The sequence below is a fragment of the Rhea americana genome, unplaced genomic scaffold, assembly GCF_003343005.1.
Source record: "Rhea americana isolate MKP2758 unplaced genomic scaffold, rheAme1 scaffold_122, whole genome shotgun sequence".
In the NCBI taxonomy this organism is placed as follows: domain Eukaryota; kingdom Metazoa; phylum Chordata; class Aves; order Rheiformes; family Rheidae; genus Rhea; species Rhea americana.
In genome coordinates, this window is record NW_028185284.1 from 917,238 (window position 1) to 941,305 (window position 24,068).

Genomic DNA, 24,068 nt, shown 5'->3' on the forward strand with positions numbered 1-24,068 from the left:
TAAGGATGTTTGTCTCCTCTGGGCCCCAGGCTGATTTTCCAGAGTTACTGGATTTTCAAATTGCTTTTCCAAGTTCTTTGGTCTGCTTCACCATTCTGTTCTGTTTTGTTCTTGCCAAAGGCAATCCTGGCCTTTTGCTCTCCTGCTCYTGACAGGTTGCCAGCTCAGCTTTTTGTACAGCTGGATAGTAAACCAGGTCAGGGGACTGATCTGACTGAAAAATACTTCCTTAGCGCTGACTTCCTATTTTGGGATGCCAGCTGTATGTTAACTTTCATATTTTCTCTTCTAAACCGTGTTGCAGCCCAGTACTGTAAAACTTGAGTTACTCACAACRCAATCTTTTAGATAAGTATTTTAAAAGAAACAAACAGAAAAAGACMACTAAAATTCTTGCTTTGAGGCAATAGTGTAGGTACTGTTTGAGTTATTGATGTATCACAAGAATGGATATCTTTTCATTCAACTTACGCTTTTTTCTTTTCAATTTAGCCTTGCATTAGTTTTAAGAAAGTGAGTATCAAATAAAAGCAATTCTTCCACTGTACTGCATACTGCTAAGCAGCGAGTTGCTTTAACTGATTTTTTTTTCTGTTCGATATACTAGAAAAAAAAATAACTCACTTTTTCTTTTTTTTGGCAATATCTATTTTAGATTACTTGACATAAATTTTCTTTCATATTATATATTTATATGTACGTATAAACAAGACATACATATTGTCCTTCTTGATCTATATAAATTGGTCATTTTTATACCATATACAAATGCTGACATTTTTACCATGTTTTTACCAGAAAGTGTAAAAATAATAAAAAAAAAAATCTGAGGTAAAGGGTAAAAATCAGTGAGTTCACATGAATTTCAATGTTTAATAAAGCTTCTACCAGCTTGATTTATAACAGAAAAAATAATTCTTTGTACATAATGTTTGACTGCCATAAAATGCTCAGTAGATGAAATAAATGCATGAAGAGAATAGTGCTACTCCACTTTCAGAAAATATAAAATTAGCATATTATAGAAGAAAAGTTAGATTTTCAGTTTATAGTAGACTGTGGGAACAGGAGATCTTTGGGAGTAAGAAGATCTGTAATTTAGAGAAGTTCTTGTAAAYGTAAATTTTTAATTATTTTGTTATTATTTATCTTTTATTTGGATTCTTGAATAGTAATATTAAAAGAAATCTTAATTATACCAGTGAAATYATATTCTCCTTATGTTTTTTTAACATAGCATAAGAAAAAGAGTGTTCATGAAAGAAAAGGCGAGTGTATTAAGACAAAACTTGAGTTGCTTTTTCTATTGATGTTGCTACTCTTTGTCTAAGGATTTTAAATTTAATTCTTGCAAGCCAGAAGATTATCTTGAAGTCACCAGTTGGTGGAGAAGATTCTCCCAGGAATTTTCTGGATATAAATGCGACATTAAAGGTTTTAGCTTGCCCAGTGSAATTTATTAACTGTAGCATAACACAGCATATGAAGAAGAAATGGAAACTCATCTTTTATCTACTTGTTCTTTACATTTTATTGATAGTGATGAGAATAAGAAAAATGTTTTTATTTTTTTTAACTACCTGACTAGAACAAGGGGACCATTATATTATACTGCCTTAGCACATATATTACTCTAGATATTAGAGATTAGTAAATTCCCTGGTCTGGATGGCATTGCTCCCTACATAATATTATCAAGAGCTCTGTTTATCTGAAGTTTGAATACTGCTGGAAGAGGATTTCTAGCTTTTATTTTAGATGTTTTTCTATATTGTAATTCATTGTGTTGCTGAAACTTTCCCTAACGTCAATCTTAATATTCCTTTGCTTACTTTAATTCTGTTAAATACACTTACTTAGTTTAATAAAAATGAATTGAAAAAGATTTGGATAATTTACTGCTGTAGTTCCTTATCTATTAGTCCCCATCAGGCAAGTCATATACGTGCAATTTATCTATTAACCTTGCATGCTGGAGGAAATGAAGGGAAGAGGAGATTAGAATCTTCCTGGTAAAGCTTCCTCAGTTTTATTGTTGTCCTTTGATCTCTTAGTCTTCTCTGAACTGGGTAAAATRTTAAAAAGTAATAGACTAAATATTTCGCACATTCTCTTCTGAGTAGAATTGTCTACTAATATTGTTAGCACTTCTGCTTTCTCAGGTTATTTTTCAATGTAAATTGTTATATCTGTTTTTACCTTATAAAATATAAATATATTTAGGTCCTTAAGAATAAAGCTGAACTTTGAAATTATTATTTCAATAGGAGACTTGTTAAAAAGTTTTAAAAACAATAAAAAACATCGGAACTGCAGCAAATTAAAAATCAGAAATTCGAACTAAATAAACACTTACTCACATTTTTGAGTGCCTTAGTCTGAAAGTGCTGCAAGTCCTATCTTGCTTTTGTCTTCCTTCTAATATACTTTCCTTAAACCTGTGAGCCTCATGTTGGACATTTGAGGAATCAGTCAGTACCTTCTAGGACAAATGTGTTTGACTTCTTTAGCATTGCTTGCTTCTGCTCTATGTTAAGGTAGTACTGCGTTGGAAGATGGATGAAAAAGCTGTAAAACAAAAATCTCTGAAATCCTAAACAACTTATTTTCTCCAGCATAAACTTTTAATATTGTTTTGTTTCAAAGTTTTTATTTAAGTGGTGAGAATTAAGTACTGATTGTACATATTTTTTTAGAGATACTGAAAAGCCTCTCTGCATAGCTGTGTTGGTGAAAGCAGTGTCTGCAAAGTAAAGACCATCATTTTAGCGATTGTAGATGTGTATTTGCTAATTTCTTTTCTTGTTCATAGCACTTTTGACATATTGAACTTCATGCTGGAGTTTTACAAAATAAGAAATAAGCCTGCGTTAGAAAATGATTATAACAATTTTTCTTTCCTTCCTTTTTTTTTTCTTTTAGGACCGGAATAGGCCCTATGACACTTTTAACTTGCACTCTTTGGAAAATTCCTTAATGGATATGATAAGGACTGATCATGAGCCTCTGAAAGGTAAACACTACCCTCCCAGTGGCCCACCAATGAGTTTCGCTGATATAATGTGGAGGAATCATTTTACAGGTTAGGAATATTCATATGTCCATGCTTGCTTGGTGTTTAAACAAAAATCAGCTTTTCAGTATTGCTATAACATTTTTTGCTAATGAATGAGTTAAAAGTTATATAAAACTTTTTTCCCATCTTAAGATAATGTTCTCTTCTCTAGGAGAGTAGGTTGAAGTGTCTRTATGTTTATTTTAAGTGCATAGTCTAGTGACTGGCATTTCTGAAACTTCCTTTCATTTTGTGTGTTAGCAAATTGCTCAGTTGGGTCTCCTGCTGCAGTCGTCCACTTTGGAAAACGTACAGTGAAACTAGAGTCCAATCATTCTGTTTGACTTCTTGTTCAAGATTAATATTTGTTTTTGGATTGTCAGCTAATTTATGGGGTTGTAAAACAACCACTTTTATCATGCTAACTCTGTACACTTATTTCATATTTGTTTTTATAAATATGTATGGATTTGAATTTCACATAGCTAGAGGAGAGCCAGTAAGTGTTAGACTGTGTTAAGTGCTGGGAAATTTTGACTTCTTATGCTACTGGACTGTATCTGTTCCATTAGTTGCAACATTGCAGGTGAAACTATTTCTAGTACTTACCTAACACTGAATAATGAAGAACTGGGGCAGCTATTCAATTAATAATTATTCCTAATTGATCTACACACTCATCTGTGTTAATCTTTCATTGGTTAAATTTCAAAACAGGTACACAGTCTTGCTCACAGAGTTGCTAAGTATTTTCTTGTAAGGACTGAAGTTAATAATAAACCATCTATGAAGCAAGTATTGAACTACATGTTATTCCCAAACTCTAACAAATAGAGAAGAACTCTAACCCAATAGAGAAGAAATGTGCTTTTGTATGCACTTATGCATATACATCACACATACTTTTCTGATAAGAGAATTGCCTCATCTCTCTCCATCCTCATGTATATATTACATATGAAAGAACATTTCTTCTGGTTCCTGTGCCTTTTTTACCATCTTTCTGGGTATGGAGTTTTTAATGCCATTCCAAACTGGATTCTGTACTTTCAGCTTTTTTAACCTGTGCTTTTTCACTATTATCCTGAGATTTCCTATGTTACAGCCTTTACACATTCAAGTCTTTAAGCGTTACTCAGCTGTCTAAAATGGCAAGTTGATCCTGACTAAAATGGAAAGTCTGACCATAGTCCTCCAACAAAAGTGTTACCCGGAAGTTCAGAAAAATCAGGCTCTACAAAATTGAGGTTTCTACTTGATATACATTTTATATGGCTGATAATTTTCATCTGTCTGTCCAATTAAAAAAAATCCAAATTGCTGTTAGAGATTTAAGCATTCACTATGTCCCATTAACTTTATTATAATCTAGCTAAATATATTTAAATATACAAATTGAGACTTATTTTTTAAAAGCTGATTTTTTGTGTGAACTTGAGTAATAAAAAAAGAGGAAAACAAGATTAGAAGATGTTACTCCAGAAAAAGACTTTTAAAATCATGCCATAGCCCTTTTGCTTATACTTTTATCATCGTCTCTTAACCGTTTTTTAACATTTCAGATCAGAATCTTAGAGACACACAAAATTGTAATAGATTTCATTCTTTAGTGGTGTTAGCTTATCCTATCAATAATTTCCAATAGTCAGCTAAGCTATTTTTATTTCATGTGTTGTAAGTGGCATATACCAGAGCTGCAGCTCAGTGTGTCATAACACCATTTTATATTGAAATGTTGTTGGTATCTCAATGCCTGTGGTAAAAATGGAGTTCTTAGTTTTGATAAAATTAATGCTTTTCAAGAATCTTTTTCCAAAAAATCTTAATATTTTCATTTCTTCTAGGTTATTTAACTTGTAGGAGACTTACTAGTCTAAAGAGATATTTGAAAGCAGTAGTAGCTGTTCTTCTGCTCAAAGAGGAAAAGCAAAGAATTGAGTATTAATTCTAAAAATTGAGTTAGTCTTTTCCATTTGCCAGTAGGAYCGTTAGCTTAATTTTTTCTCTACCAAAGGTTTCTGTCACTTGCTGAATGTCTTCTTTCCAACTATGAGATTGTCTCATTCAGTGCTGCCATCAGTTTTGTCCTTTCTGCTTTGTTAGCTAGCTCGCTCCAGCTTTCTGTCCAGTAACTGTTAGAGAATTCTTGGCTGCTATTATTTCTCTCTCTCGATCTCTGCCCAGCTGTTGTTTTTCCACCGATAGAGTTAATTCCCTCCCTTGCTTTTTTTTGCCTCCTCCCTTCAACTGCAGCGCTGACTTTGTTAACCTCCAGCCCTGGCCTGACCTAGCACACTTTCCCCTCCTCCTGCGTTTGCACCATGCAGAGTGACGGGCAGTATTTGCCAGGTGGCTGTTTCAGGACAGATTCCGTCTCTCCTCCAAGAAGTGTCATCTTCCTGTGTGTTAGACAGATCTACCTTATTATTTTAACTTAATCCTTTTCAAAAAAACTATTTCTCTGCCAACTTTGATCCATTGAAATCATTCTGCAGTTGAGTTTTCTCTGTTGTCTTTTCAGAGAAAAGTGATACCTTGACTCTTCCCTTAATAGGTATAACTTTATCCTTTTCCCCTATCACAGATGGAGAAGCTTTTCATCTGCTGCCCTTCTCTGTAGCTTCCTCAGATTTCACTTCATCTTGTACTATAGTCTCACTTTCTTATTTATCCCGCTCTCCGCTGGCCTTCCCCYGTACTTTATCAGCATGTTTTAGTCTATAAAAACCTTGAGAAMATGTGTGATCGACTCCGCTTGGTTTTGCTTTGTCCAGCCATTGTCACTTCTTCRTTTATTTTCTCCTGCAGGCTTTTTGAATAAACTGTTTATATACTTCAGAAACTTGATGTTCAGATACACATTCCAGTCTGAATGCTTCTTGTTGAACCTGCTCTTTCTGAAATATAGTAACTTAACCTAATTTCAGAGCTAGTAATTCATCTTTGTTTTCCTTTTATAGTCAGCTATGTTTTATTTTTTCTTGAAATCTTGCTTTCTTTTGTCACCTGTGACTATGTCCTCTTTTAGTTTTTATGCAGCTTTTTCTTAYATAAATAGTAGGTAGAACTACCACAAAACCCCCAAATAGTTAAACAGAGCAAACAAAAGAAGTAATGAGATGGCTTTCTCTCAAATTACTTATCTTTTTAATCATTCACCTTTTGGCAAATGAGCCTTGTTTTCTGAAACAGTTTTTGCTAGGAATGCTTACATGTCAATTGGCCTTATTAGTTTTAATACTTAATATACTATAAGTTTTTAAAGAGAGGAGACGAACAGATGAGTAGCAATGGACTCCGTTTTTGAAAATAGATGAAAAAAATTAATTCTAGCAAAAGCTATGCRTGTATTTGTACCATGCAWTGCATGGTACAAAGGCAGTGCAGCTATTTCAGGATAATGCCAACCTGCCACTGGGCAACAAAGTTTTCAGCAAATGCATATTTTTAGAAGTACTTTCTGTGTATTTATTCATTAGTGAAATATTGCCTGTAGTGTGTCTGAACTTAGCAGCTTCGTTTGGAGCATAGCCTTAGTGTCGCATGTGCACCTTCACATCTCAACGGATACCTGAAACAAAAAAACAAGAATTGTAGTTGTAGGACAATAGCTCTTGATTAGAATGTGAATGGAAGGGTGAACTGAACTTGAGATTGAGATGGTTCTTGGAAATTTTCTGTTCATTTGAGGGTAGATAAGTGGCTTGTGCTTGGCTTTGTTCTGCAGGATAGGGAAGTCACAGAATGGTTGAGGTTGGAATGGACCTCTGGAGATCATCTAGTCCAACCCTCCAGAAGAGGTATGGGGGTATGAAAGGAAGAGTCTGTCATCTTGTTTGTAGTAGTTGAAGCTTCATAGCTGCTATGAAGCTGATGTGTGATCAGATTTTCTGTCCTGTGGGCCATTGAAGTTGACAGTTTGATTCAAGGTCACTGAAGCGGGTCAGTTTTTAATGCTCTGCTTGGCTTTGGGAGGGCATGTGATTTAGTGGAGCTTTTTTTTTTTTTTTTTTTTTTTTTTTTTTTTTTTTTTTTTTTTTTGGTGTTGCTTTCCAATGTGGAACAAGAGAGCCTGGAGGATTGTTGTTAGTGCAGCAGAAATGAAATGATCTTCAGTCTCACAATATTGAATTACTTGTATTGATATAGTGCTAACTCAGTCTGATTGGCGGGCTTGCTTGGTCCTCTCCACCTGGGATCATTTAGTTCTTTTTGGGTGTTTCTAGCTGTAAGAGAGAATTGATACCTGAACTCTGAGGCTTCTGGACTTAGATAAATTAACAACTTAACCCTTCTGTGCCGTAAYTTATCTTGAGACCAGTCTTGGGAGAAGGTACATATCTTGCTGTAGGTTCCTCTCTTTCYGTCTTTATAGTCTGGGGATTGTGTAGCTTTACAAATTATTTTACTTTTTCAAGTTTTGACCAATAAAGACTGCAAATTATTTGCTTAATAATAATTTTTTAAAATCTCTTCTTGCTCTCCTAAAACAGCTAACTTCCTTACCCCTTTTCTCTGCTATAAACATCATTTAACATTTTTTTCCCTTGTTCAGTCAATACTCGTAAATCTTTCCTCTCTCAAAGAGGAGGRAAAAAAAGAGAAAATGTACAATAAAGGATTAAAGATTCTTCCTGTTAAAGATGAATTACTGCATATGGCCATGAGCATCTGATTGATTTGTGTGTCATTCATAACCAGGCCTACATTGCAGAAGTGTAAAAAATTTTCTAAGATGGTTTCCCTGAACTGCCTGTCTTATTCTCTRTGTTGCCAATAAAATATATCATACATTAGAAAAATATTGGAGAGACTTTTCCTTGAGCAGGGAAAGGACATACTTGCAATATTTTACGACCTGTTGGTACTTACTATGCACTGCTTCTACCAAATGCTGCTGGGAAACACTGAATTATGAAAATAACTATGGGTATATACTATTTATTACTGACTAAAGCATTTTTTTTCTTTCCTACATCAAAGTGTCTCCTGTGTATGATGTAATATGTCGGTGTTGCAATATGTTTATCAGTGTCACACTAGTGCATTACAACACAGAGGCATTTGATTATATAAAATATTTTAATTAGTAGTAACTAGCAGCTGCTTTTGTTCTATTTTAAAGTAATTAAATAGAGTATTTCAGCTGTGCTAGATCATGTGCTATACACATGTGTTACTGACTGGTCATGAAACTTTAAAAAAAAGTACAGTTGAGGTGGGACATAACCATWTGAAATACTTTTTAAAGTACTATTATAGTAGATAACTCTATAATATTTGTTTTTCCTTTGAAGTCAGAGTGAAAATGAACTTCATAATGTGTGAATCCCCAACCAAGCAGAAATTCTGAGTTTTTATGATGTATCAATGTGTATGAGCATTTGGAGGCAACACATGTACAAGGAGAGTTTCAATAGTAGGTTTTATTAAAATTAATTTTACTGGATGTCAAACTCTAGAAGTGATACATAATGAATTTGTGCTAATTATGGGATGCTATTTGAGTGGAGAGTACACACTTGCTGACTAAGCATTTGTTGATTCARGATTGAGACTTTGAATACAAGTGTACAACCATTCAGAGAAAAAAAATACTGTTTACAGGGAAAATTTTGATTTTGTTTTTCAGTACTTACTATGAATGCTACTATGTAAAATCTAAGATTTGTTTTTTAAAAGCAACTAAGCTGTATTTTAGGAGGTTTGAGCACAGTGTTTGAAGATTGTATGTGAGAGAATATAGGAATACATCTAGAATAGGTGTTTATTTTTCCATCTTGATCTTCATGTGCATGGTTTTGGTCACATGCACTGAAATTTTTGCACCTCTAGTGCATGGTTTTGTTCTGCTCTAGTTGTTCATATGTTTGGGGGGGGGAGGGGTGTCATTTTGTTTTTTTAAGCAAAGGTGTAAGCTTGCTGTGTGACCTGAGGAAGGTGGAGRTAAATGACCATAGCTGTGTTCCCAACCAGCAGCTGAACACAAAGGGCATGCAAACAGAACTAATGTCATCTCAGTGCTAGAAACGTGCCACCGAGACACAACTCTTTGAAGCACTTTTGTTAGAAAAAGTGCACTGTAACAGCAGTTCTTAAAATCTTGATGCTCATCAGACTCCTTTCCATAAATTCACATGAAAAACAGAGTGAGTAGACAGATGTTTTTGTGCATCTATTTATGGGTAAAATTAGGCCACCTGAGCTAATCCTTTTAAAGGAAACATACTCTATTTCCTTTGCATTTTAATCACTGCTTGCACAAGAAAATCCTCCCTTAGTCTTTGTTTCAGGACAGAATATGACTATTAAAGGATTCATTTTTTCCCCTTAAATTAAAAATGTTTACTTCAGTGAACCTGTACTATAAGCATACTTCTTAATTCTGCTGCTTACATCAAACAAGTCCTTGTCTTTGACCTGCTGAATCTGTTTTCAGGAGGATTTTTGTTTGTTTGTGGAGCTAGTGATGCAGATAYCAATTTTTCCTTCTCTATTTCTGTTATTTCGTTATGCTGATGAAGGCTGGCCTCACATATACCTAAAGCGCTTTTCTTCTGTTTGTCCCTTCTCTCTCCCCTCTCTTTCCTCCCAGTTTTGGGAGTTTTGAATGTTTTAATGTAAACTGCCGGTAGAAATGGTTGTTTTCATATTGTTTTTTTTTTTTTTTGGTCCCCCTCCTTTAGATTCCTCTTCCAAGTACTTTTTAAGTAGAGCTAGATTTCCTTTTATATTCAACAAGTCTTGCTGTTAAAATACTAGTATTTTGAAAAGGTAACTGTTTTCAAGCTAAAAAAAATGTTACTTAAAGATATATAAGACCTTTGTGTTTTATTGGAGCAACATAATTTGCTTATGAAGAATACATTTCATGGTAATGTATATATTATTGTGTATATATATCATTTTATAGATTGATTTCTCTACTGATTGATGACATTTGTTTACTCAATGATAGGAAGAAGTTTGTATCAGCAAGCTTTATTACTGATTTTCATAACTGATGGTTAGACACTTCTGTTCACATTGCAACAATATGTATTTGCACAGTTAAAATATATACTATGTAAGCACAATAGATGTCAGTTGCTTCCTTCTGACAAATACAATAGTATTTTTGTTCTGCTGAGTGTGTTAGTTTGTAGAAGACATGGACTTCAAATTAGTGTTTGTACACCTTAAACACTAAAACTTCTTCATAGAATTATTACTTTTTTAATAAATCTCCAATCATTCATTACGGAAATACTAACAGACTCTTACTTATGATTTGTTGAAATTGTTTTGGGCCTGTACATTGAAGTAGTGTGGCATCAGTGCGATGTGTCTATTTTTATTTTTGGGGAAAGAAAAGAGAGGGAATTATTTGTGGTCTGCTTGGGTAAAAACGATTTAAACTGTTATACTTCACCTGCTTTTTGGCCATTTGCGAACCGTAGAGACTCATTGTTGAGCAAATAACGTTTACTGGGCTGTAAACTGGAGACTCTGTTTCAGATATCTGAGGGATRTTTAAGGGAAGGGTGCCCATACTTTGATTTTTTGCACTTTGCATGTCTAAACTTCATTCTATAGCACACTCACTTCCTGTTCTCCAAGTAACTATGGCAGTTTTGTAATGACTTTTGTTGGCACCAACTTTGAAATCTCTTCTATCATACGATAAGAATTGTAAAATACTTATTATGCAGATAAGGAAAGGACGTGTAGTTGACCTAGTCTTGTTGCCAGTTTCATCTGACCTTGCTGTTGGAATCTCTAGTCTTAACCTTTAACTGGTATCAACAATGATCTCAAGAACTACGTGAGAGGAAATTCTTGTTCCAGTAAGTTCAGACAGGTCAACAGCAGAAACTAGCTTTGCTCTTTTCTGACAAAAGTTATGCCAAATACCAGTTGCTGTGTTAATATAAATGGAATACTGGCATCAAAATGATGCAAATAGTTAGCTATAAGCTTAAAAAACCTTGACTGAATGAGTGTTGATGTCCAGCTTAGGATTTCACAAGTTAAACAAAAAAGACAAAAAGGAAAAAAACAAACAAACAAACAAACAAACAAAAAAACACATAATGCACTTAAGAAGACAAGATGGGTACTGTTCAGAAGTCTCTTAAAACAGAAGTGTTTCTTACAGATCTGGAACCGATCGATGATTAGTGTTTCCAAGTTGCATTTCACAAGGAAAAATAATAGTAATACCAGCACAAAAATACAATGATAAAATCAAAGATCAGTTTTACAGACAATTGAAAACGGGACACTAAAAAGAGAGGATCTTAAAGTTGTGATTAACAGGACTGCTGTAGGCAAGCATGGCACTGAACACTGTCAAAAACCATGATAGTGGTAAACCTGTGCGTGATATCCAGGACTGTCGTTTTTGGAACTACATTCTTTCTGAACAATATTTGTGTAACTAACTACTTATTGTGTAAATAATTTTATCTAGACTTTTTTTTTTAAATTACTTATTTGTCAAAGATTTAATAACAATGTTCAAATGTGGGGAAAATAAACTTCCTCAAGTTGCTGGAAAAATTTAAAAATTATTTCAGAATCATGGCACTTTTCTACAAAGAAAGGGATGAGTTCAAACTGCAATTCTTATACACACAATAACAAGCATCAGTCACGGAGGTATGCCTGCTCAATAAACTTTCTTTAGAGATATTTGGAACAGTGTAAAAGAAATGCATGTGGCAAAGCTAAAGAAAGATGTGTTTTAACGTGGCACATGTGTTGTCCTGACTTTGAAAATAGGAAAAAAATAGGAATATTCACTGTAAAACTTGTAGGCCAAGACAATACAGACAATTATTCTTTCATGTCTCTCAATGTTACTTGTGTGTCAGTAAAGTATATGATTAAGTCTGGAATCAAGGTGTATTGTGTTCGGGCCTAATCTATAGTTTATGATTTATCAAAGTGGAACCGAATAAGGACACACAGWCTTTTCTATTTATCATTGTTATTGATATTTTGTTAGTAGCAAGGAAAACTTGTATGACAGGAGTACCTTATGGTTAGATAGGTTAGGTTTAGTTTGTTCTGGTGACACAGCACTTTTTCAACCCATATGCAAACGAATGCTGAGCTACTGCATAGAACAGAGGGAACAAATCAACTAAGGAACCTAAAACTCCTTGCTTCAAATACTTGAAGCTTGAGTAGACAAAGGAAGGTAAAATGCAAGTGACTTATCATGCAAGTCATGTAAAATATCTAGAAGAGTAACTTATCTGATTTGGGAAGGCAAAAAATGTGTTCACTATCTTAACTGTGTTTRCTCACTGAGCATTAAATTTATTTTCTGTTGAAAGCGTTTCCACCTGTCTTAAGTGACAACTGTAAATTGACCAAAATTATAAACAGAGCTCTGAAATGACTTTGAAAACTAATGCATTAGGAAAATAGTAGCTATAAATTCATTTCATTCTTCTAAATTGATATCCTGTTACTTCCGACAGAATTCAGAAAAAACACGTTTACAAATCTATGTGCTTAGAGCACTTGAGATGTCTTCTAAGAATGAAATTAGAGTGTCTGCCATGGCAAGCATGGTATTGGGCGTGTAGCACCTAGCAGAATCTATCTGAATGCCCCTAGGAGAGAGAATTCAAGGAATGTGATGGCCTAAGAATCATGCAGAGAGCAGTCTGGGTTATAGAAAAATGATTGAACCGTTGTCTGAAATGCTTAAAGAGTAGAAGTATGCAACTAGGTTCAATTTTTTTTTCTTCTTTTTGAACTAGCGGTTGAAAAGACTTAAGCTGCAACAAAAACTCTTAATCTTTAACATAAGTACAGTAGTAAGTGTGTTATAAAAATATATAATTGAAAATATGTTTTGTAGACAGTTATGAAACCAAGACAAGCAAACTGAAAATGGCAGATGTACACTGAATACAAATACTAGGGACATTGTTGTTGGAAGGATTCCTATTTATGACTTCAGTGAACTGCTGAGGTCTGTAACTTTTCTGCTTTAACTTATATGCCTTTCTGCTTATTGTGCTTAAGGTTCTTGAAGAGCAGAAATTTTATCCAGAGATTTCRTATTAAAGCTATAACTGGAAATATATCTAGGTCACATACATGTGCTTTTCCCTTAGAATGATTGTTTTACAATGGTCATGTCTGTGTTTAACCCAAATACTTTTTTCAAAGCACATGCTTCTAACTGCATTTTAAAATTTTATGCTGCACCTTTATATAAATTAATTTTAATTTCATGCTCTCTACTTGCTCCTTTAGATAATTAGGCATTTCTGTCATCTGCATATGGCTTGTTTTTTCAATTGACTAATTTGTAAAGTATTCAAATGATGTGTTTAATAAGAAAGGCCTTATAAAAAGGTAACTAAATCTCTTATGATTGGTGCATCACCAACCTGTTTGAATGCTTTTAATACAAGTATGTTTTGATAGTATTTCGTTAGTTTGTTGCAATGGAATTGGAGGTTCTCTGAAGACACACAGAATTATCCTGCACTATTGCTTAGCTCATAAGAAACATGTCCTGCTTGTGCTGCTCTGTATTTTCTGTTCCTCTTAAAAGATAGCTGACAAGAACAGTTTAAAAATAGCAGGCCAAGGGCAGGTGATAAAATGTCATGCAAGCAGCACCTGGCTCRGTGACTGCCTGGAGGGAGAAAGAACCCAAGCCCAGATGCCACAGATACGGTTCTATTTCTGTAGCTGGTCAAACAGCAGAATTTCAGCTTCAGCAAAGAAAGAGAGAAGAGGCAGCCTCCAAGCAGTCTGCATTCATATTCATATTTTACTCTATTTTTTCATAGCAATCTTTTCTATTACAAGTATTACTTTATAAGTATAGGTTATTATATATGCTCAGTCTCTAAAAGTACCGGTAACCTCATGCTCACTAATACACTGTTAAACAAGGGGAACTGCTGTCAATCTGACAAGACTTCTGGGATGTTTAGCACAGGCATATGCTAACTGAAATAACAGCAGTTTTAATGGTTCTACAGTGTCAGATTAATGTGAAAATATATTGTGATCTATAGGCAATTATGTCTGTAACTGGGAATTTTGAAATACTTAATGAAGATGGTCTAAGAAGTTTTGTCTAAGGAGTTGGAAACTAAAATGGAAATTTTATTTGCTTTTCTTCTCCCCTTACCCTGTTTTCTGGAGGTGCTCTTTCCTTCATTGCACTCTTACTATAGGGGCACTTTTTTCTAAAGGAATGAGAAATTTATCATATAAAGAAAATACATTAGCTTTTTAAAGCTGCTTGTGACTTTGTTTCAGAAGTGTCCTGAAACTACCTGTTACATCTGCTCAGAAAGAGTATTAATTACAGCACAACAGTCTCTCTGACTTCAAGTCAGAGGCCTTCTTCAAGTAGAAGGCTTTAATTTCTTGGTAGGAACTAAAAATACTGGAGGAGAAGAAACTAGAAGATTGGCCTCAGTTCCGTTCTGTGAAAGCATATTTGTTAATACTTGGTTTGGTAGATGTAGGGAAGGGAATTTGCACTGGAGAAACTTACTGGTTATATTGTTTCTTTAGTAGAGCCAGTGGATCTTGAGCTTCCAGGTTGGAGTGCCCATGTATTAAAAAAAGCAAGCCTTCTGCTTCCTTAGCATCCAAACTCAACAGCAAATCTAATAATAGAAACAGTATATGAAATGGACTACTACACTTGGAAGTAGCTTAAATAAATAAAGGAAATAATTTTTAAGTGGCCATAATGATCACTTTTTAATTCTTTTCCAAGCAATGACTAATATTAATTACAACTTTCAATTTGTGTATGTGTGTGGGGAGCTTAAATAAGAAATTCCTAGTTTCCTCAGGGTATGTTTCTTCCGCTTCAGTATCTAAGAAACTAAGACTAATCTGAACAGTTGTAGAATTAGCTAGCTTCTTGCTTTGAAAGTGAGCTGATTTTTGTGGGCTAAGTCTCCTTTCAAACAAAGTAACTGTGTGTGAATTTCTTCCCATTTCCAGTTCCTGAAGTCACCAGAGTGCTTCTCAGCCAACTTTTCAACAGTTAAATCTCACCTGAGAAAACTGGCGCTATTTTTGCATCTCTCTAGATCCTGGGAAACAGATGTCAGACCCACAGAACTTATTTCAATTTCATGGAGAACCTTTTTTATATTATAGTCTCACGTTAGGGGTCAGGAATAAATATTCCTAGACCCATGTGTACTTTTTCAAAGTACATGTAAGTGTCTGTACTCAATCAGGCCAAACTCCCTCCAGCCCAATACCTTGTCTCAAATTGTGATAGCAGCTTCTTAAGGATAAATATAAAAATGGGGTAAGCACTCTTTATCTCCAGTGATCTATAACTCAAGGGCTTCCGGTGTCAGAGGCAGTATAGAAAATAGAGATTTATTGTTACCATTACAATTATGTGTACTCTTTAATGCTATATTCTTTATTTGAAGCTTAAAATAAATAGCAAAACAGCAGCAAGCAGAATGTTGAGCTATAAAGCCTTATTTTGAGAGGGTAACCATACTATTTTCCTAGTACAAATTAAAAAGATGTACTAAAAGTATTTATTTTATTGTATATTTTGTGGGTTTTATCAGTACTTTAACTACATAATATAAAAGCTACTACAGTGTTAAGTATCTTAAATGTGTGCTCGTGGGATGTTATCTTTTATAGATGGACGTTTCAGCAATCCTGACTGTTCATCTCTTTTGGCAATCTTTATCTCATGAATTTAATGAAATAAAAATATTAAAAACAACTTTTGTTTACATTCCAGGGCGTATGGGAATAAACTTCCATCATCCAGGAACAGATAATATTATGGCTCTTAATAGTAAGTAGTTAATATCTAATGACTAATATTGTCATGTTAAATATTTTTTCCTCACGTATATATGTGTATGTAGTTGTACTATCAAAATAATCTGTATAAATAGTTGAATTGAAGWTTATGTACACGATCTTAAAATAACWTTCATAAGTGATCTTGGATTTTTATAGTAGAACTAGTGACTGAATACTTCTGGGTATTATTGCACAACAAGTTTCTCTTCCTTCTTTTTGTGTGCACGTGTGTGTGCACACACATGTTGCATCTGTAACTTTAATTTTTGATATCTTTCCAGACATGCTGCTTTTTGTTGGGATATATGTTAAAACTTTTGCATAAAATTACATTGACTGATGACATTTAGTTTCTTGGTTTCCCTTGATTTTTTGACGAAATTGTCATTGTCACATATCTGTAAGCTGAAGAAAAGATAGCTGTTTATGGAAATGTTCAGAAAACTTTTTGAGGTTTTTTAATCTGCAGTGAACTTACATCTCCACAGAAATTTTTTTACTTAATTTAAATCTAAGTGTTTACTTAGAACATTGTATTAGTGAGATGTATTAGCATTAGTTTACTAACTTCTTCGTAATTTAATTTTTTTTCGTGGTTTATAATTTCTTTTACTTGTGCACTGTTTGTATGAGTCATGCTGTATATTGTTGAAAACTTCGAATTTTTAGATTCCGATAATTAGATTTTGTGTAGTACCAAACAAGATTAAAAATTAATTTTGTAGAAATTTTCAAGGAAGTAAGTAATTGAGCAAGATTTAGCCTTTAAGCTTTAGGCATTTAATGCCAGTTCTTAGAATGTATAAACTTGCTGTTAGTGCTCTTTTCCTTAGCTTTGCATAGTTAATGACATGAAATTTTTGCAGTTTCTGTTGTCATAGGTATCACATACGCTACACTTTGTTATAGGGTGCACTTGAAATTAGGTAATGAATTGGAAGAAATGCTCCATCTAATTAAAAATATTATTGAACAAGAAAAGTGGTCAAGTGTGTGGAGGTGTAAATAAGTTCTACACAGTATAGTCTGCTGTACTTTGACATGATTCTGGTCTAAGAATTTTTTTTGTTGTTTTTTTGTGCACATTTCAATAAGCTGATTTCAATAGTAATAGAATTGTGAGGAAGGGAGATTTTGTTTGAATGTGAATTTTGAAAACAATTGATGTCTGTTAAAGAAGATGTAGCAATATTTCTTACAGAGTAGGGATTTTTGGAAGGTGGGGTAAAAGTGAGTTGTCTCAAAAACTAAACATCTCTGATTTTATATAGTATGGTAGCTTTTTGTATGAGTTTTTCATTCCTAAGTGGATGAATGTATTCTATTCTGATTTCTTTCATTGATAGATAAATTTTAGAAGAAGCTGCCTTTATAATGGAAAAAAAAATAAGAAAATTGAATTTCTTACTCCCCGTCTAATCCCTTTGATATTTTACAGGCAGCTCTGTAATTTTCTTGGTTATAAAAARTAAAGATCATTTCTCACTGTAGACCTGGTATAGGGCTAAAAGAACAGTATAAATAACTGATGTTCCTAAACAAAACATGTTTACACATTTCTAGGATGCTAAATATTATTAAATTGTTTAAATATTATCTGTTTACAGACTTAGAATCATAAATAAACAATTTATGCAAAATAGTAGCACTTGTTATTTTGAGTAGAATTCAGCACAAAGTGCTAAATAATTACCTTTGGATTTCTGCTCTCCTGCATCTCTTCTGCCTCCCATGTTTTGTGAGATGAGGTCAAACCGTTTTTGGCCATTACTAAGAGCCCAGAAGCTAAATTTATTGTACTGTGAAACCATTGCTTTTCGGTCTTAAGTCTTTGATGTTTGGTTCATGAAGATTAAAGATCAAAAGCAAGTACTTAGGCTTAGAAAATATTTGTAGTTTATCATGTAAATCTTTTCAAATGTAGCTAAAACTGACAAATTTAGAACTGTGTAACTCTCTTGTAACCCATGTTCTTTGCCATGGTGGAACACACACATAAAAGGTAGTCCAAGAAGAAATATTCTTCCTTCTGCCAGAATGGCTGCAGTGTGGATAAAGAAAATCTCCCAAAAGAGATTTCAGCCCAGTAATTTTTGGAAGAAATTGGAGAATTTATGTAACTTAAATCATGATAATGCTTGCAATATCTATATATAATTTYGATGCAACTAAACGCTGTCTGCTGAATCCACAAATCCCAACCTTCACATTCTCTTTTATAATCACTGCCTCAGTATTTTTCTCTTTTCCTTCTAAGAAACAGTAATAATCCCCAACACTTGTTATTCAAAGCTCATTTTATCACTAATGGTGTACACAATCTTTCTGAAATTACATGACAATCTAGGTTCATGCCTACAGCAATACAAAACTTAACATGTTGGGCAAAAGGACAGTTTTCTTGCGTGGTTGTCTTCTCTTTAATTCCTTTTTATCTTTCATGGCAGCACTTCCAACTGTGCCTTAGCTGCTATTCTTACTTATTGATTACAGCCTTTTGAAACAAGGGATTTTCCTAGCTGGCCATCTTGAGTTACTGGCTAGAATTGTTGGGGTTGGAGTTTGAGGGCAGGCATTACTTGCTGTTTAACTGACCTTAAAATCTTGAAGGCTTACTAGCAGGGCTTAGTGCAGAGCATACTACCACCGTTTTGTTCATCAAATATGAAGCTCTAAGTCATCATCATCTCAAAGCATGGAGTTCCTGAAATAATAAAATCAGTGGGATAGAAAAGTACTTCTAAATGTATAGATTATTATGAATGCTATTTTTGTTGTTAATGGTGTTATGCTTGTGCGTATAAACACACGTTAATCATGTTTATAGAGTAGTGGTGCTTGAAGTTCAAAATGAGAATTAGGCTTTTATTGAGGAATGTGCTGCAGAAAATATTCAGGGAGACCTGAGCCTAATCCTGAAGAGTTTATAAACAAAAGCAAAATCAAAATACTCAGACTTGGAAACACTGAGACAAATAGGGAGAAAGCTAATGTTTTTGAATATATTAATTCTTGAAGAATTTGCTGATACTAAATCAAATTTAATTTTTGTAAATATACATACAGTACTTTGTCCTTGACTACTACTTACACATGAAGTCTGTGTTTAGTAGTAGATAACTAGTTTTAATCTTTAAAAAACCCCTACTCTCTCTTAAAAGAAAAATTAACAAATAATGTCACTACTTGATTAAAAACACGCTTTCAATTAGTATATCATTGGTCTTGAGATGAAAGAGAGAACAATTTTTTAGAAAGAACTTTCAGGTACAGCAGCTTATTAAACAAATGTGATGTTACTGTAAATTCTAGGAGAAATGTGGCATAAATGTGATTATTGATTTTATTTGTGTTAATTTGTTATGAACTCGAAGAAACCAAGCATTGACTAGGGCACTTTTAGTTAATGTTTACAATACTAATTAAAATGGAAAATAATTTGCCTAAATGAATTCTGTGGTTTCCTCTGTCCCCTTCCCTTGCTAGCATTTGCTCCCATTTGCAAACAAACGTTTCTGCAGCTGTTGTTTTTGTCATGGGATACTAGGTTTTCTTTTGAGTTAATACATACTGCTTTATTAGATATATTAGGACTACATGATTAGCATGAACACCTAATCAACTGCATGCTAGTTGGTGGGCTATCTCTTGTGCTTCTTGTGAACTCCAGAAAACCAACAGCAAACGTTATTGGGAGGGTGCTGTATGGGGTGAAAAGGGAGAAGGGGAATAAACTAGTGGGTGTGATCTTCCCCAGGGAAGCACAGGACTGTGGTGCTGGGCTCTCGTATTAGCTCTTATAAAATGAGTTTACACTAAAAGGAGATAGAAAAAAAAAAAAAAAGAAAAAAAAAACCTTGTGAACTGCCAGAATTTTGTTTTTCCTGAAGTTCCTGTATGCAGTGACTTTGCACGGCTATTGGGCTTCAAATGTTCCATCTGTTTCCACTGTTAATTCTTATCTCATCTGAAAATGTATCAGCTGTGAGGCCTGGTACTGTTTGCTCTCCATCTGACTGTCTTTTCTTTTTTCATAAAAGTTTCACTTAATTGTTTGTTCTGAATAAAATAGATTGAGAAATACATTAAGGTAATATTTTCTGGCACATTTTGCATGGTTCTGTAGAGATTTTGGTTTTGTTAATATAAATAATAGTTATACAAGGAAGTGTTCAACAGAAAATGTAGTGTCAGGGAAACAATTTAATTTTGTATTTCCTTACTTCTATGGCATTTAAAATTGGTTTGTCTCCCTGAGATCTCTTGTACTTGGCTCTTCATATCTTCTGATGTATTGTTTTCAAACATATAATGTTTGGATATAAAAAAGTTCCTGAAATATAATCTTATGTTCAAATCTTTTGCCAATGTCATTGATATTCCTTGAAATGAGCAGCTATTAATAGAAAGTTTATTGAATTATTTGTTTTGCAGAATTTTTAGTTGGCCGTTTAATAGTTGACAAAAGCATGCTTTTGTAGTGATACTATCCCAGGTAGATGTGCAGCTAAATTGCCAGAGGCATTTATCTCCTCTAATAGTTTTCGCTCTGATTTTTTTTTCTTTTTTTTTTTTTTTTTTTTTTCTGAGTAGAATTTAAGCTATTAAAGGTTTTACTGGATAGAGGTCCAAAAGCTGATGCCTGAATTTGTTATAAAGTTTTGGTTGAAGGCTATCTGGAATGAGTTTAGCCCTTCATCTCTGTGAAATTACTGACTGGACTTGATACTTGATTTCCGGTAATGTAGCTCAGTTCTAAAATTTAAACCATCAATAGGACAAATGGCTAAATTTCATCATCTTCAGAGCCTGGCATGAAGTAAGGTGAAATTGTGAATGTGTTTTACAGAGTTCTTCCATACAGGATGTCCACTTAATATGACTGAGTAAGGACTTGTAGGTGCATTTTTGTGGAGAGAAAAAAATAAAGCCAGAGAAGACTGATACCTTCCTATTGAAATTCACTGAGGTCTTTAGCTCAGTTATCAAGTCAGGTTACTAATCTGTTGCTGATTTGTTTTCAGATAGAGAATAGTAGAAAGGTATAAAGGTGCTGAGAAATCTAGCAAGATATGCAAATCTAGTTTCACAGAATCGCACAGAATCACAGAATGGTTGAAGGTGGAAGGGACCTCTGGAGATCATCTAGTCCAGCCCCCTTGGTCRAGCAAGGTTGCCTAGGTTTAACTGTGAAGAGATCAGTTTATTTCATTGGAGGGATGATGGAATAGTAAAGGGTTCATAAGACTCCCAAAGTGTCTGAACTGTGACTTTATGCATAGCCTTGTTGCAGTTTTCAGAGCTGGCCATACAAACCTTTCTTAGGAGTGAGTTAGCACTGATCCTGCCTTGGGGGAGTAAAATGGGCTAGTTGATATCTCAAAGTCCCTTCTGTATGTGTTTAATAAAGCATAAAAAAAAAGAAGTGTGAAGGGGCTGCATTTAGACATCCTTTTCTTTCTCCCCATCAAGTTTTTATAATAGTATCTGCATTTTCTGAGGTCTGATTTTGCTATTGCTGAGAGCAGTATCTCTTACTGGTGACTGCTAAAACTGCTTTTTCTAGGAGAGGAAAATTTCTCAACTTTTCTTCCTTCTAATCCCACTTCCTAGCTCTCTACTCCCTTATTTGTTTTTCCACTACTCTTCCTGCATCACAACCTCAGCAATGTGCATTCTTTTCATTTGTGTGATCCTCTCTGTTGTGAGTGATTGCCATCTGTTTCTGCAGCATTTATGTCCAGGACTTGTCAAGCTTTTCCATAACCCTTATGCATGATGCGTAGTGAGGGGACTTGCAGTCAAGGATTAGATTCAGTAGATTGGAAGCAATATGAAGGAAGTTCCCATCAACCTGATTGTTAAGAGTTGTGAGTTTTATCATTAGTCTACTTTTAAAATGAAAACATGAAGAGAATAGATAAGCCTTCTCTTCCACACAGATGCTTGACCACTAAATGTGCATGAAGAACAGAGGCCCAAACTACTGGGGAAAAATATATAGTTTTGAGTGTCAAATGTCAGAATAAAGAGATATTTTGCAATTCACATGGCTTCATGGAGTATTTGAGGTCCACTGTGTGGGCCTTAAACTACATACAGCTTGCAAGTAGATTGTGTTTTTACCAATGCTGGGATTCTACTGGTATAACTGGTGGAATGCCAATGTATATTGCCAGGGAGATGGTTGGAAAGTTTGCATTACTAGCATTGAAAGGAGGTGAATCAGAAAGGGCTGTTGAGGCTGATATCACCAAATTATCCCTACACTCCTCTGTATGTTCTGCCTATCTATCAGTGGAGATTCAGAACCATTTTTGAACCACTCATAGATGAACAACAATTCATCCCAATCCCCAAATCCCAATTACTTAGTTTAATTTTTTCTTTCAAAAACCTCTTAAAAGAGGGGGGGGATAGAAGTCTTGTCCTTTGTGAAGTTATTCTCTGAGGCAGCTTTTCTAGCCATACAAAAAGGGAAAGAGCAATATTTTCTTAAACAAGCTGTTCTGTTACATTGCTCCTCACTGAAAATAGCCCTTCAAATCTTCAATATTGAAGTTTGCTAAAGTAAAATTAATTTTAAATACTATCCTGAACAACGTGGGGAGGATGCTGTACAAATGACAAAAGAATATATAAAAAACTTTATTTGGAAGCAAATAGATTTCTATGCACATCGTGCTCAGTACAAGCATACCAATGCAAGAAACACAGAAGTTAATATTCTGAACCATGTTTAATTCTTTATTTCTCCAAATTTAGTTCTTATTTTTCCATGTTTGCACATTTGACCTGCTCAGTTTTATCATGCTACATTCCTTTATCAGCTTGTTTTTTCACTAGTTAAAATCCAGAAATTGTTAGCCAAAGAACAGTATTTTATTTGCAGTACATTTATGCTGTTTTTATTAAGCATCTGTAAAAGAAGAATTCCTAAATTGCTTTATGCTCCTCAATGTTAGTTTAGCAAAAAGAGTTCTTCACTGAGTTCAAGTTGTGTGCTACAGAGATGTTGTTATAGCAGAGATACATTGCATAATTACGCTTGATTTTATCACCTTCTCTGAGATCATTAATTMATTTTTTCTCTGGAATTGTATTTCACTTGTAAACTTCCAGATCTCTAAAGAACTTCAGAGACTAACTATTCAAAACAAAAGGCCTGACATATTTTCCTTTCCAAATTTAGAATGTTATTGCATAACTCATACTGTCCTAAAGCAATTACTGTTCTGAACTGCTGACTGCTTCAAGTCAAATGAGTTTTCCAAGTTAGAAATAAGATACTAGAGTCTATAAATCAAGGAGTTCACAGTCTTGTCAAATAAGTTTTTTTTTTTTTTTAACTCTTCTAACCCCAAATTTCTAATCTTAAATATTAATGAAATAGTATCATCTCTAAGAAAAAAAATACAACATTTCAAAAAGTCAGTCTAAGATTTTTGGGAAATGTCTTTGATATTGTGGACATATCATTATATGAAGAAGGTAAGGCTTAGTATCAACAGTGAAGAAAAATGTTTTTAACGTTGTCAAAATACTTTCTGTTGAGTCTTCTGTAAAATGTGATAATATAAATAAAATGATATTCCTTATGTCTGCATTTGAATTTTCCAGATTGGATTAACTTTTAGCTTTGTTATGGAAATAATTTAGATCTAGTTGCTGTTAGAATCTGATTAAAAGATCAACAAAATTAATTTGGCAATATTATCTCCTGTATGAACACCCTTGGAAGTACATTGGCTTGTCTATAGATTTAAGATCAGATTTTTAGTAAGGTCTGATGCATTTGAAAAACCTTCTCTAGAAGGTTGTCTGTCATAAGTTATTAATATGACCTTAATGAAGCTGCTGAAAGCTTTTGATCCATTTAACATAGGTCACAAATACTCAAGTTTCTATAGAGATAATTTTCTTAATGATAGTGGTTTTAGCATGTTGAATAAATACCAACTCCATGTAATTGGCTTCATTAAAAATTATTTTAAGAATGTGCTTGTGTTTTGGTGAAACTTCTTAATTGTTTTACCAGCTTTCTCCCATATGTAGCTAGTTGTTTTCCCAGGGAAGCTCTTCCCCATAGTTTCTAATCCATAAAAATTAAGCTCTTAACCAGAGTTAATTTGGAGGAAAAAAAAAAAAAAAAAAAGTCTTGTCACTGGGCTGCTCTGGAGCTGGAAAT

The 24,068-nt window shown here is 34.0% G+C and overlaps 1 protein-coding gene across 5 annotated transcripts in view; it reads left to right on the forward strand.

Moving 5' to 3' along the window:
- CPEB3 (cytoplasmic polyadenylation element binding protein 3) overlaps positions 1–24,068 on the forward strand; it is a 92,166-nt gene that overhangs the window by 24,459 nt on the left and 43,639 nt on the right. For 3 of the 5 annotated variants that reach the window (XM_085325724.1, XM_085325723.1, XM_085325725.1), the window contains exons 3-4: positions 2,923–3,082; positions 15,813–15,869. In XM_085325724.1, the coding sequence (XP_085181850.1) occupies positions 2,923–3,082; positions 15,813–15,869 (217 nt within the window). The remainder of the gene's footprint in view (positions 1–2,922; positions 3,083–15,812; positions 15,870–24,068) is intronic. The other 2 variants (XM_085325727.1, XM_085325726.1) reach the window with 2 other exon arrangements.